Source organism: Strongylocentrotus purpuratus, unplaced genomic scaffold (assembly GCF_000002235.5).
Source record: "Strongylocentrotus purpuratus isolate Spur 01 unplaced genomic scaffold, Spur_5.0 spur5_scaffold_4, whole genome shotgun sequence".
In the NCBI taxonomy this organism is placed as follows: domain Eukaryota; kingdom Metazoa; phylum Echinodermata; class Echinoidea; order Camarodonta; family Strongylocentrotidae; genus Strongylocentrotus; species Strongylocentrotus purpuratus.
In genome coordinates this window covers 35,757,641-35,772,996 of record NW_022145610.1, presented here as the reverse complement: position 1 = coordinate 35,772,996, position 15,356 = coordinate 35,757,641, and the positions used below count along the sequence as shown (strand labels likewise).

The window sequence follows — 15,356 nt, the reverse complement described above, 5'->3', positions numbered from 1 at the left end:
TCTAAACGGGAATAGCTAGTCGATCGATTTTAGTCAAGAAACATTGTTTTATAGCTTAATTAATATCTTGACCTTGAGAGGGAGCTATACAACTTAAATAGTGTATTATTTACAATTTCATAACTTTAGACTTGATTTCAATCGCGACAACGATCACTGAATATTTTAGGATCGCATTTGCTTCCAATATTTTCATTTGAACCAAATTCATGACCCCATACCAAAACTTTGTATTACCTTTAACCTTAGGTTAAGTTTTCGATGATGATGCCACAACATAGTCCAAGTCTGTTGACCTGAAATGACCTTTGACCTTGACTTTGTGACCTGAAATTCTACTCACATAATTGGGGATACTTGATAACCCTGTAGTTCAAGTTTCATTGACAAATGTTTTGTTAGGTTTCATTGAAAAAAGAAATGATGCTTTAATCTGTATAATAATTTGGACTAAACAACAATTATATTTTTCTCGAATACAAAAATCTGTACCGTCCTTTCGGACAATAAAACAATATATCAAGAATAGTTACACAAATGAGAGGTCGGTTAGTATATTTGCTAACAAAACTGACAAATTCGATAAAAAATGGATAAATTTTGAGAGGATTTTGATCCTTTAATAGGAGTATATTGAATTTCCCACATCATTTTCAGTCATGATGTTGCATTATTATTTAATTTTTGTTTTTCTTTCCCTAATCTACATGTATGTTCTGTATATACAGTATTATGGTTGATATTCGTTATGTATATCTTATTATGAAATATTATATGATATTCATTGGAACATGTGTTCAAATATGTTATCTTGAGATTGATTCTCAATAAATGGCCTGTTGGAGGGTCCAAAAAATGGAGAAAAAAAAAAATATTGGAAGCATATGCTATCCTACAATATTCACTGATCGTTGTCGCGGTCGAAATCGACTCTAAAGTTATGAAATTGTAAATAACAAACCCTTTATGTTGTATAGCTCCCTCTCAAGGTCAAGATATTAATTAAGCTGTAAAACAATGTTTCTCGACTAAAATCGACCGATTAGCTATTCCCGTTCAGAAATTATATGCCACAACTACATATTCTGAGATTTTCATGGTCGCAGCTACCATTGTACGGCCGTAGGAGCTATTTGATTTTTTTTTCAAAATTTACCGGGAGCACCGGTAAATCTTTATATTCAACTTTTCTCGAAAGAAGAAATTTATAGTGCTTTTGATACATCCACAGGGGCATCCAAATATATCAAAATTGTAAAGAATCACTATCCACCCATTTTTCAAAATTTCCCAAAACTTTGTAATACCTTTAAACTTTCAAAATTATATCAAAAATTCAAAAACTTAAAGGTAATACAAAGTTTTGGGAAATTTTCAAAATTGGGTGGATAGTGATTCTTTACAATTTTGATATATTTGGATGCCCCTGTGAATGTATTATAACCACTAAAAATGTTAGCCCCTAAAACGTTTTTGCTTTTGAGAAAAATTGAATATAAAAATTTACCGGTGCTCCAGGTAAATTTTGATGAATTTCAAATAGCGCCTACGGCTGTACAATGGTAGCTGCGACCATGAAAATCTCGGAATATGTAGTTGTGATACATAACTTCTAAACGGGAATAGCTAGTCGATCGATTTTAGTCAAGAAACATTGTTTTATAGCTTAATTAATATCTTGACCTTGAGAGGGAGCTATACAACTTAAATAGTGTATTATTTACAATTTCATAACTTTAGACTTGATTTCAATCGCGACAACGATCACTGAATATTTTAGGATCGCATTTGCTTCCAATATTTTCATTTGAACCAAATTCATGACCCCATACCAAAACTTTGTATTACCTTTAACCTTAGGTTAAGTTTTCGATGATGATGCCACAACATAGTCCAAGTCTGTTGACCTGAAATGACCTTTGACCTTGACTTTGTGACCTGAAATTCTACTCACATAATTGGGGATACTTGATAACCCTGTAGTTCAAGTTTCATTGACAAAGAACCTATACTTTCAAAATTATATCAAAAATTTTAGGTTAAGTTTTTGATGTTGACGCCGCCACTGTCGCCGCCACTGTCGCCGCCGTCACCGGAAAAGCGGCGCCTATGTCTCGCTTTTTTGCTACGCAGGCAAGACAAAAATGATTTATATTTGTGTTTCCATATGAATATGTCATTGTACATTTGCTACTGTGTATTATCTATCTGTGTATATTATTTTCTATGTATATTGTTCATGTGCTTTATGTAATGCCAACAACTGAATTTCCAAATGGACCAATATAATTAATCTGAATCTGAATGGAGTCAATTTTTCAAACGGTATCAAAATAACTTCAACTTGATGAACAATACTAATTTGAATATCACATACTCAAACAAGAACCATTTTCTATGCTTTGACACTTTCTACAAATGATATTATCCTTATTTCATATATCAACCATAGCTATTTAAAACTGACAACTGTTTAAATATGAAACCTTGATTTTGATTGGCTGTTGAGCCATGTTACCATGGTAGTTGCCATTGATGGCAAAGTTACCATCAATGGTAAGTTTTATGCAACAGGCCCAGTTGTGGGTTATCAATATCAGTGAGTGGACATAGGGTCACGGTACCACATACTCATTCAGAACAATCTGAGTTGGACCAAAGGGACACAGATAGGTCAAGTAATGCAACAACTTTCACAGCAAGAAACTTTCAGTGCTGTGATTTATTTACTTCATGGCTTACAACGTCAATGATTCTTTGAGCATGTTTATGTATGGGCGCTATATAAATATCAATATGTCTTCTTTACCACTTGCAAAGGTTTTATTCATTCATAAAATGCTTCATCATATCATAACAACATTTGTCTTGACCCCATCTATGTAAGGATTGGAAAGACCTTGATGTTTCTTTCTTTAGTCCATAAACTGAAATATGCACATTTATTAGACAGACTGTTACCATGGGAGATATGCTATTCCCAACCCCAAAAAAGAAAAAAATCTCTTTTTTAAAGTATCCAAAGATGGAAATGATGATAATAATTGATCTTGCTTTATACCTGACAAGCTCCTCATTGTAAAGACTCTGGGCAGACTCTCTTGCATTGATGTAGACATGGCCTTTGTATACAGTCACTGTTACCTTGCCTTCTACACACTCCTGGCTACGGTCTATACAATCACGGGTGAATTCACATTCAGGGCTGTACCAGTAGCCTAAATATCAGAAAAAGTTTATAAGAACTTTAGCATAATATTGCATCCTTATGTCTGCATCATTAGTATTTTTTGTATTTATTAACATTTATTTCCTTCTCAACAGCACTTGTATATAATGATTTCAACATAGAGTATACAGTCAATAATTCAGATATGGAAGGCATCACAAATAGATCTCCATGAATCATAAATTAAATGTATACTGGAACCCTTTCAGTTCATTTCAGAAGGATTAAATCGAATCTAATTGGGAATGCCTGTTCCCTAAACAGATCCAAAACTATCCCTTTTTTATAATTCCAGGACCACCCTGATACTTCCAAAAGCTACATAAAACATAGCACCACATGTAATTGGTCAAGTGGTTTCTCATGTGCCCCTAATTTTCTAGTGCTTATAATACATCCACATGGGCATCCAAATATATCAAGATTGTAAAGAATCACTATCCAGCCAATTTTCAAAATTTCCCAAAACTTTGTATTACCTTTAAGATTCATGTATTTCCACTATTTTGTTGTTGGTGTTTTTAAAATTATTTCTTAATACTGCGCATGGGTGAAAATAAATCTATCTCTTCACTGCTACAGGGCCCCCTGGAAAACAGTACTGTGATTACTGATGGGGCTACCCTGTTTAAATAAAACAGAAATAAATAAATAAATAAAAACTGCTTCATCGTGTGTTGTAGTTATTGCCATCTGTTGTCTAAAATGTTGATATTAACAAAAACAAACTAGATGGAATTTTGACTGCGCGCAGTCGAAAATGATGCCTCCGCCATAGAGCAATTTAAACAAGTTTGGAGTTTAAATCTCCAGTGGTTCTTGAGATATCATGATAACAATCTCAATGTATGGAATTTCATAAGTTAACCTCTGTGACCCTTGACCTTTGACCTACGTGCTCCAAAATCTAATCAGATTGTCTTCCTATGGTGATACACACTATCATTAAGTTTGAAGTTTAAATCTCCAGTGGTTCTTGAGATATTATGATATGGTGATACATACTATCATTAAGTTTGAAGTGAAAATTCTCCAGTGGTTCTTGAGATATCACGATAACGATCTCAATGTATGGAATTTCATAAGTTGACCTCTGTGACCCTTGACCTTTGACCTACGTGCTCCAAAATCTAATCAGATTGTCTTCCTATGGTGATACACACTATCATTAAGTTTGAAGTTTAAATCTCCAGTGGTTCTTGAGATATTATGATAACAATCTCAATGTATGGAATTTCATAAGTTGACCTCTGTGACCCTTGACCTTTGACCTACGTGCTCCAAAATCTAATCAGATCGTCTTCCTATGGTGATACATACTATCCTTAAGTTTAAAGTTTTTACATCTCCAGTGGTTCTTGAGATATCATGATAACAATCTCAATGTATGGAATTTCATAAGTTGACCTCTATGACCCTTGACCTTTGACCTACGTGCTCCAAAATGTAATCAGATTGTCTTCCTATGGTGATACACACTATCACTAAGTTTGAAGTTTAAATCTCCAGTGGTTCTTGAGATATCATGATAACAATCTCAATCTCTTCTGTATAAGCTAATTTGTGTAATTCTGTATAAGCTAATTTGTGTAATGCTACTTTGTTATTTTGAGGGACCCATAATCTACAAGTATCCACTTTTTAATGGGTCCCTCCATTTCCATAGGAAATATCAATTTTTTTTTGTATTATGTTATTCAAATTTTGTTTATATGCAGTTTAAGTATTTGTAAATGATATTATTCACATGTTATCTTGTTCAATTTTTTGTTTTGTTTTAATGAAATATTGTTCTGATTTCTGTGGAAATGAAAAATAAACTTGAATTGAATTGAATCGAATGTATGGAATTTCATAAGTTGACCTCTGTGACCCTTGACCTTTGACATACGTGCTCCAAAATCTAATCAGATCGTCTTCCTATGGTGATACATACTATCCTTAAGTTTGAAGTTTAAATCTCAAATGGTTCTTGAGATATCGCGCTAACAAACTCAATACAAGAAATTTCATAAGTTGACCTCTGTGACCTGTGACCTTTGACCTACGTACTCCAAAATCTAATCAGATCGTCTTCCTATGGTGATAAATACTATTCCCGAGTCTTAAGTTTAAATCTTAAATGGTTCTTGAGATATTGTGATAACGGTCAAACGGGACGGACGTACGGACGGACAACCCGAAAACATGATGCCTCCGGCACCACCTTCGGTGGCGGAGGCATAAAAATAATTATATACCTTCATAGCATTGCTCTGAGAAGCGGAGAGACAAGGTCTGCTTGATTCTACGGACAGCCTGCAAAAGAAAACAAGATGATTTTAGGAAAAGAAAATGTCCTCTTCAATATAGGACAAAAAAGTTAGTTGATATTGTTCTTACCTTAACTATAGCCTAGGATAACATTTTAGAGTTATGCTGGTCGTAAATCTGTTTTGGGGTTTGTTTTTTTACAGACAGCAAATTACTAAAAACCTTATCTTGTAAGTAATATCTAATATACCAAGTTCATGATATTAATTCCATAGAAATTATAAATTGTTTAAATGTAAAACTAATAATATTTATAATAGATATAGACTTGTAAAGTGCTCATGTCTGGCACATGGCCACTTCTGGCACTCTATTATTACTACCCTGACAGGCTTTAGCATGGCTGTCATTACAGAGCTTGAGCATTCTAAGGAATTAGTTTCTGCCGGATATCCATTTAGCTCACCTGCGTTGAGTTTGGCAAATGAAGATTAATGTCTTGCCAAAGGACTTCAGTGGTGTGACAGAGATTTGAACCCTGTACCTTGTGGTTCACAGTCCAGAGACTTACAATACAGATGTAAATATAATGTGAGATGAAAGGCTAAATTCAAAGATCTTACCTTATCCATAGTAAAGCTCTCAATATCCATGTGTGCTGTGATCAGAATCTCTCCTGCTGGGCATTCATACACACCTGTTCATAGAGATATTGAAATACGGTCAAACCTCTTTATATCCCTTTTAGGACAGGATTTATTTAAAGCCCATCTGCGCTAGTTTGGCCAGGAGGGATTAGACCTCCCTGCATGGTCACGGACAGGTGGTTATATCACGGACAGGTCGTAATATCATCAAATCGGCTCTCAATTAACATAAGAAAAAGAGGATCATGGGGGACCAATGGTCACCGATTAGGCATTGTTTGCTATAAAGAGGGTGCAAGTAGCTATAAGTAGTGGGACTTTAAGGGCTGAATTTTTTTCATCTTAACCTTAAAATTGGCAACAATTTTCTTGAGTATAGGTTTCAATGTGAAACACCGTTGTAGAGGAAACAAACAAATGTAGTCTCTATGGACAGCTGGTATTTTTAGGTTGGTGGTTATTATTAAAAGCAGGTATTTTTTTTATTTTTTAATGAATAACACTTTTCAAGGTAAACACAAACCTAATCTAAATACATGTTAAAGTAAGAGTACCTGTCCCATCACAACAAAGAACAATATGTATGAACGCAATGTCAATAACAATCAGAAAGAAAATTCCAATTATCTTTACAAATAAACCTTTCTGTGCAGGGAATGAATATATAATATATTGAAAAGTTGTCATTTTCTGTTAATTCCCATCAAGAATATCTTAGGGCTTCAAGACAGCTAAACTTACCTCTTGATTTCATTCCGATGTATCTGTTCTCAACAATGTCAATTCTGCCGACTCCTTGTCTACCACTAGAGGATAAAAATAAAAGCATGACAAAAAAACATTTAACAGATGAAATATTCCACTGAAATAGATATTAAAGGTACTATGTCCCTTTTGCAGCCAACCTCAAATTTTGTAGAACTTTGCAGAAATTATGAATATGTCATGTATGTCCTATCTGTGAAATTTAAATGTTAGCAGTGTCCTAATATTCAAATTATGCAAGGAAACCTGTTTACTTGCTAGACTTCACTGTCAGACACTATTGAGTGACTGACAGGCTTTTTTTCTTCTTTGGTAATAACATACATTAAATGAGCTGTAAAGGGTACATTATCATTTGTCTACATCAATAACCCACTTAATGTGATGGCCAAAATTAAACTGATTGAATCTTTGCACAGCATAAAACGTATGACCATTCGGTACAATGGTCTGAAAATCAAGACTATTACTTATTGGCTCTATAGCTCCTAAGTCGATTTGACAACTAATAGTCGTTATTTTCCCACTTGAAGACATTTTTAAGCCCACCTTTTTTAGGGAAGTTCTAAATCAGTATTATCTTTCAGATACCGTTGGAATTTAACCTGTTCATTTTTTGGCCTGCAAATGGGACATATTACCTTTTACCTTTAAAGAGTGCCTATGTTATAGAATAGCAAACTGCAATCTGCTAAGTTAAGTATTCTGAATGGCATTACAACAAACTTGTATTGACAATATGCTTTTTTTTCAGAAATATTCATTGGTTTTATCAACTTTCTCATTTTATTTTGTTTGTGTGTGTGTGTGTGTGTGGGGGGGGGGGGGGTGGTGTGCTCTGATATATTATCTGTTTAGAGCCAGAAGGGCATTAACTCCTATATTTTCACACAGACCTAACATCCTACTGGCTCTCAATAGACACTATGCTCTAGGGCTTCATTACATCAAAGATAAAAGGTTAGACTTAATGTAAGGTATAATGTATTGTCCAGGAATGAAGTTAAAAATTTGGTTTGTGATCACAAAGCGTGTATCATAAAACCTAGGGAACAAGGGCGTGGTAATGTCCACCCCCCCCCCCCATTCTTGTAAGGTTAATATGATAACCTTACCCAATCTCGTTGAGGTATAGGAATAGCTCTAGTGGATCTGTCTTCACTGTTTTGTCACCAAGGTGCGTTACACTGACTGGAATACCTAATGAGGAGAACAAACAATTATGGAACATAAAAAATGTAATAATTAAAATAAAATTTCCTGTTAACATTTCATGTTTAACACTTAGTAGGCAATTTCAAAAGTACTTGCCTATTCTATTGTTCATATATGCACATTTCTTGAGCTGAGTTTCCTCAAGTTTTTCCATTACATAAAACTCAAATCTAGCTGACAAAATTACCCTATTGCCATTATTTCATGAAAGCCTTAAAATACACAAACATAGAAAATAACCCAACATTGAATACAAGGTCATTTAGAAATTAACACAGTACTACACACAAAACAAATAAAGAGATCAATATCAAACACCTTGTGGAAAGTTAAGTGGTTTGTTAACTGTAAAAAGAAATTTAAAAAAAAGAAATGTCTGAGCACCAATAATGCAAAGATTACACTTATCATCACAGACAATGTCATGTGTCATGGGAAATGGGTAATGTTACAAGTGAAGATTGTATGTGAGTGTTACCTTTCTTGAATTCAATCTCTAGCTTGTCTGGTTTGCTAGGTGACTTGTCTGGGTCAGTGGTCATCTGGTAGATATCAACAGGAGCTTCATGCTGGAGGTAATCATAGAGAAGGTCAAGATTATCAGTCAACGTTTAATGTCCAAAAGTTGCCTAAAGAGAGTCCCAAACATGTTGGAGCCCAACACATTCTGCATAGATGCTGCTTGTAAGTGTCGGCTTGCATGGTGATGTAGATATACAGTAGGTTTGCGGTTGCAAACTCCTGATGATGGATAGTCAACCTGTTCGAAACGTCGAGCCACTCATCCTCTCCAAGCGCTATAGTTCTCCTGAGAACTATATGCTAAGAAAGATAACAAACAGTCCTTTTCAGGACTACACTCCTCCAAGAAAGATTACAGAGTCAGAGTCCTTTTCAGGACTCCTCAAACCTCTCTCTCTCTCTCTCACACATGGTGCAACCGCAAACCTACTGTATACATTCTGCATAATAAAAAAAATTGACTGAGCCTGAGAGATGACAAGGCAAGACATTGGGCAAAAGCATGCAACTAGCTTCGCTGAAAGTGAGAAGGCTGTTAATATTGTGGGTAAAATGGATGAATTACACAGACCAATTTAAAAAAAAATAACTTGCAATGTAATACACTGTGTGACTTTCAACTTTAGAGGGCGATGTTGCTGAATAGAAGAGTGAAAACATTGAAGCCCTAGTTAGATCTTGATGTTAGATATTGTATTCAAACAAAAGTATATTCCTATAATAAAATACATTAGTTACTAACTAAACTTACACAAAATACTGAAGTTTGGGAGATGTGATTTTGAAGGTATTTTCAGTCATGACCCTCTCTAAAGACAAGACAGTCTTATTAACTCTGTAGTGACCACAAAGAATTTGGGGTAGGATTAGGGATGTAGCTGAAGCGTGTGTCATGTACAACTGCCTAAATATCTGACCTTAGGATCTTCAAGTACGCCTGCTTCATAGCTGATGTGCATAAGGTTACCATCCATACTCCAGGGAGCGCTGGTAGTCACAGGAAGAGGAATGTCATGGGCTGCAGCATACTCAAACAGGTCCTTGCGCCCCTGGAAACGGTTGTAGAACTCTGGCATCTTCCACGGAGCTATGATCTGTGATGGATATAAGAATGGTAATGACAATACTGGAAAACATACACTATTGCATGCATGAAATGTTCGCAAATTTCACAAGAGGTTGGGATTCGCAACAGTTCCATGAGGTGAAATAATCAAATAAAAGTTTACACAACACTTAATTTTGCACTTTGCGAAAGCTTGTGAATGATACTGCACAACAAGAAAATTTCACATGCAAACAAAATGCACGAATTTTGTGAGTGGTTATACTTGTGAAGTTTCATGTGTACAAAATTCCTAAATCACAGCCGACACAAAACTGAATTATGCAAAACCAGAAAATTAGAGAATTTTGCACGTGGTTTACAAAAGTTTCATGCTGTTAACAAATTAAATGATTGACATAACACTAAAATTGTTTGCAATTTGCAAATGTTTCTTGCTGTAAAATTGGCTACCCTTTAACAAATTGCTAAAATTTCATATACAAAAGTTTGTGGTTTACAGTGGATTAATTGGTAGAAAGAGAATGTGCTTTGTTGCCAATAAATTGGTGCCTGAGTGTATCGGAGTGCATTTTCACACCATGGTTTTACAATCGTGAAATCAAACCAAGCTTGTTCTTCAGTTTCTTCATTGTGACTTGTTACACTCATATCAGACAAAACAATCGGTGTGAAAATGCTTTTCTGTTCACTGGAACTATTCCTTAATCTTTTGATCTAAAAGCGGGGTTTTCTCACCATGGATGATTTTTTAATACATGTCAATGTAAAAAATTACTAGGTTTGTCGTGGAGGGACAGAGTTTCAAATGAAGAGGTGTTGCATCGAGCTCAAGAAAAGCGGGTGCTAATTCAAACGATCAAAGAGAGACCGAAGAAATGGCTTGGACACATAATGCGACATGATGGGGGCTTGATGCTCAGGGTCATAGAAGGTCGTATTCATGGAAAGAAGAAGAGGGGAAGACTTCGTAAGGCTTTCTAGACGATGTAATTACAGAATGTGGAGCAACAGGGTATTAAATGCTGAAACTGATGGCTCAAGACCGAGAAACTTGGAGAGACACTTGATATTGAATTTTGATTGGGTCACTGAACCGGTCATAAACTGACAGATCACTATTGATGATGAATGTTTTGTTACCAGAGCTCTTTAGGAGCTTTCCAGAGCTTTACCGATCACTGATCCTGTCTACTTGTTCACCTGAAACCAATCACTGATCCTGTCTACTTGTTCACCTGAAACCAATCACTGATCCTGTCTACTTGTTCCCCTGAAACCAATCACTGATCCTGTCTACTTGTTCACCTGAAACCAATCACTGATCCTGTCTACTTGTTCCCCTGAAACCAATCACTGATCCTGTCTACTTGTTCACCTGAAACCAATCACTGATCCTGTCTACTTGTTCACCTGAAACCAATCACTGATCCTGTCTACTTGTTCACCTGAAACCAATCACTGATCCTGTCTACTTGTTCACCTGAAACCAATCACTGATCCTGTCTACTTGTTCCCCTGAAACCAATCACTGATCCTGTCTACTTGTTCCCCTGAAACCGATCACTGATCCTGTCTACTTGTTCCCCTGAAACCGATCACTGATCCTGTCTACTTGTTCCCCTGAAACCAATCACTGATCCTGTCTACTTGTTCACCTGAAACCAATCACTGATCCTGTCTTCTTGTTCCCCTGAAACCAATCACTGATCCTGTCTACTTGTTCCCCTGAAACCGATCACTGATCCTGTCTACTTGTTCCCCTGAAACCAATCACTGATCCTGTCTACTTGTTCCCCTGAAACCAATCACTGATCCTGTCTACTTGTTCCCCTGAAACCAATCACTGATCCTGTCTACTTGTTCCCCTAAAACCTATCACTGATCCTGTCTACTTGTTCCCCTGAAAATGATCACTGATCCTGTCTACTCTTCCCCCTGAAACCAGTGTTCATCATGAACTCACCTCAATCGATGGGTGAAGGGCATAACAACTCAGCTCAAAACGTACTTGGTCGTTTCCCTGTAATGAATGAAGTAAGAATGAAGAAAAGAGAGCATGATTAGAATTACAGACTACAGACATCATCTAAATGATAAGATAATATCATTTGAAATAATTAATCGTCTTCAAAGAAAGTTACATAAGCCTATCATTAAGGTTTTTGCTACTACTCCTACTACTACTACTACTACTACAACTACTACTTCCACTACCACTACCACTACCACAACCACTTCCACTACCACCACCACAACATGTACTACAACTACTACTACTACCACTACTACTACTAACCCTAACTCTTTCAAGAGATATACATGTACATGTAGCTGGGAACACATGTCACTGGAGCAAAAATCAGATCACAAACATCTCTAAGACTCTCTACTGTTATGTGATTGTTGTTTATCAATTAAAAAAAAGCCTAATTGCTTTACCTTTCCTGTAGCACCATGGGAGACAGCCTGTGCGTTGTGTTCCTTCACCACCTCAATGATACCCTTTGAGATGCAGGGTCGGGCCAGAGCGGTACCCAACAGATAACGGTCTTCATACTTGGCGTTGGCCTGGACAGCGGGCCAGATGTTCTCCACCACAAAGTCTCTCTTCAGGTCTTTCACTACATACTGAAATGAAAATGGGGATCGGATTTGTAATAAATTGACATCAATGATCATAAGATGCATTATATACCTCTCTCAGTAACCTCTGAATAAATCTAGTATTCTGATTGGTCGAAATTGAAATTGTGACTTTAGCCATGCCCTCCTACAGGTCAATATTTTTTTTAAAGATGCCTGTTGCGCACTTCGAGGTTGTATCAGGATGTAACATCCCCTTGAGCCTATAGAAACAGCGATGCCTCTCATAGCACACAATGTATCTATAAAGTATAATACATAAAATCTTTAAAGAGTCCTTGAAAGATAATTCACTTATATTACCCTGGAAAACATAGTACATGTATGTACAATAAACAAAGAAAATTTTACTAATTGAAAGAAACTCTCACAACTTTATAGGACAGCCACTGAACTTTTTGTTGTTGTAACAACCTCTCCAAATGGCGGAAATTCAGTGTTGGGATTCAATTATTTTTGTGTCACAACATTTTCACAAATCAAAAGTCATGAACATGAACATTTCTGGTTAATTAGTATTTTTATCAGTTTTATGTGGATCCCAAATGTATTTTTCATAATTTCATTTAAGCTCTAATGTGACAGGAGCCAGGCAATAATCATTTTTCACAACAATGTACATGTATGAACTACCAATTAATGAATATGTAATATATGGGATATAAATTTCTTTGCTCAAATTTTACACTCAAACATTTGAGAGAAAGAAAGAGAGAAAGAGAGAAAGAGAGAAAGAGAGAGAGAGAGAGAGAGAGAGAGAGAGAGAGAAAGAGAGAGAGAGAGATAGGATATTATCTAAATATGGATTAAAACAAGGAATATCTTTCTCACACCATGATATATCCCCAGAAAATATTACGGTATATTCCTTGTTAAATGAAAACAATTATCATTTCTTCTACAGTTACAAGAGGATCACTTTTGGTAGCAATCAAGAATCGTGTAGTATCTTTCATGTTGTTCCTTAAACTAAATAGCAAACCACAACAGCCTTTAAAATCTGAACAAGCAGTGTACAGACTTTAATATGCAATTTCAAATTTCAGCAATCTCCTGGGATTCAATTTGAAACAAGACCTGCATTCCAGATTGATATCTCTATCATAATTCATAAGATGTGTCTACATTATGCAGGTCTGCTGATGGCAAAATGGATAAATCAAATTCATTACAAAATAGCCATTTGGCTTTTGATACTAATGGAAAGATGCCATTCCTCATCTCCCTATCCCTAAGAAAGTATTCTTCATACATTTTACATTGGCTATATTCATAAAAGAAGAGAGTTATACCAGCTATTTAAGAGAAAATATTAAAAATTCTTGAAATAAAAAGGATACCGGGTTTATCAAAATAATATCATAATGACAAGACTTTTGTTCAACAATTCTGGTAAAGAACTTTGGAGAAAAAAAGTGGCAGGATGAAAACGTTGACACTTGGCATGCCATACATAGAAAGTTGGTGGAATAATCTGCACTTATTGTGGGGTGTAAACCTGGATTAAAGTTATATTACCGGTATATGGAAATAGTTTACAAACTTGGTCAGCTGATTCATGGAGCCCTATTTGTCAACCTTCTCTAAACAAAAGCTAAACTTAGCCATAAACCTCAATGCAAACTCAGCCTCAAATAAATCTGTAACAAATTTGGAAATTTTCATATAAACACGCCCCCCTGCAAGAAACATCAAGATCACATTAACTATTTGGAGGCAGATGGGCTTTGACTCATACCACTGTACAGAGATTATACCCTTCTTGCTCAAACAGATGAATCATGATATCTGAACATTTATCATGACTTTGATCCATTTTCCATTCTCAATTTATAAACATATATTTCAGACTAGCAGTGGCACCCTATTCAACACAAAGAATTAAAAAATCATTTGCTGGCAGTAGATTCCAAATCAGCATACATGTAAAAACCCATTTACATTGCAGAAAAACCATTGTTTTTTAGTAGTACCATTTACACTACCGGTATTGGAAAAACCCATAAAAAACTGTCATGAGTTGACCAAACGTCAGACAGGTGTTTACACTGCGAAAACCAGTGGAGTTAAGGACGGCGTTTAAAAAAACCACACTCTAGAGAATTGTGAGAATGCAAGAAAAACCAAAGGTTCTTGCCTACAGTGTAAATGCCCCTTTAGTCTGGTAGACAGGTAAAAAAAAAGCAAAGAGTTCATGCCAAAGTACAATCACTTCAGGTCTATTAACGATTCTCTCAAAAAGGGATTCCTGAAAGGGTTTAGATTACATCCATTCATGTCTAATTGGCGTGAATTCCCGCTCAAATCTCTTCCATCGGTCATGGCTTACAGTAGGCTGCACAACCAGACCAGCATAACCCCATCGATCTTTAAAGCACTGGGAAAGAGGAAATGAGTCTGCTCATTCATGTATATTTCGTCAGTTGTATCCTCAAAATATATTTTCTCTAAAGGGTATTTAATTTTTTTCTCATATCTTCTAAAAAAACAATAAAAATGCATGTAAATAAAACAAAATAAACAAAATAAGAAGGATAAAATTTGCCTATCAAAAGGAAATTAGAGGCTAATTTGGGGGCCTTGAGTCTCATTTAGGCAATATGATCTTTTTGAGTATTTGACCATTTCTATTGTTAAAACATGTCCTTCAAGTTTCAACTCTTGAATGCAAAAAGACTAAACAAAAAGAAACACTCTGAATTTGCAGGAATTGTATGTGTCTCTATTATTTGAATGCAAATTTTTTTTTTAAATGTCATTTTGGTCCCAAAATAACCTCTGAAACATTAGAAACCTTTTCAAAAACTTGATAAACCTTGATTCAAAGAGACTGGGTTTTCAGACTATGCTTATTTGCACATTGGACTCTGAATTACCCAGATGTATGCAGCGTCTGGCTGATTTCTAGTATTGTACATTCAACTTTTTTAAGAATAGCATTTTTAAATACGACATATTAGACCTATATATAACAAAGAATACATCCTGTACGAAAACAATTAGAATAATATCC

General features: G+C 35.6%; 1 protein-coding gene across 2 annotated transcripts in view; it reads right to left on the bottom strand.

Annotated features, from left to right (window-relative positions):
• LOC584034 (argininosuccinate synthase) overlaps positions 1–15,356 on the bottom strand; it is a 31,201-nt gene that overhangs the window by 7,857 nt on the left and 7,988 nt on the right. For both annotated transcript variants that reach the window (XM_030997515.1, XM_030997516.1), the window contains exons 4-12: positions 12,140–12,328; positions 11,664–11,720; positions 9,549–9,725; positions 8,588–8,678; positions 8,010–8,094; positions 6,871–6,935; positions 6,106–6,179; positions 5,470–5,527; positions 3,062–3,218 (exon numbers count right to left, since the gene is read on the bottom strand). In XM_030997515.1, coding sequence (XP_030853375.1) covers positions 3,062–3,218; positions 5,470–5,527; positions 6,106–6,179; positions 6,871–6,935; positions 8,010–8,094; positions 8,588–8,678; positions 9,549–9,725; positions 11,664–11,720; positions 12,140–12,328 — 953 coding nt within the window. The remainder of the gene's footprint in view (positions 1–3,061; positions 3,219–5,469; positions 5,528–6,105; positions 6,180–6,870; positions 6,936–8,009; positions 8,095–8,587; positions 8,679–9,548; positions 9,726–11,663; positions 11,721–12,139; positions 12,329–15,356) is intronic.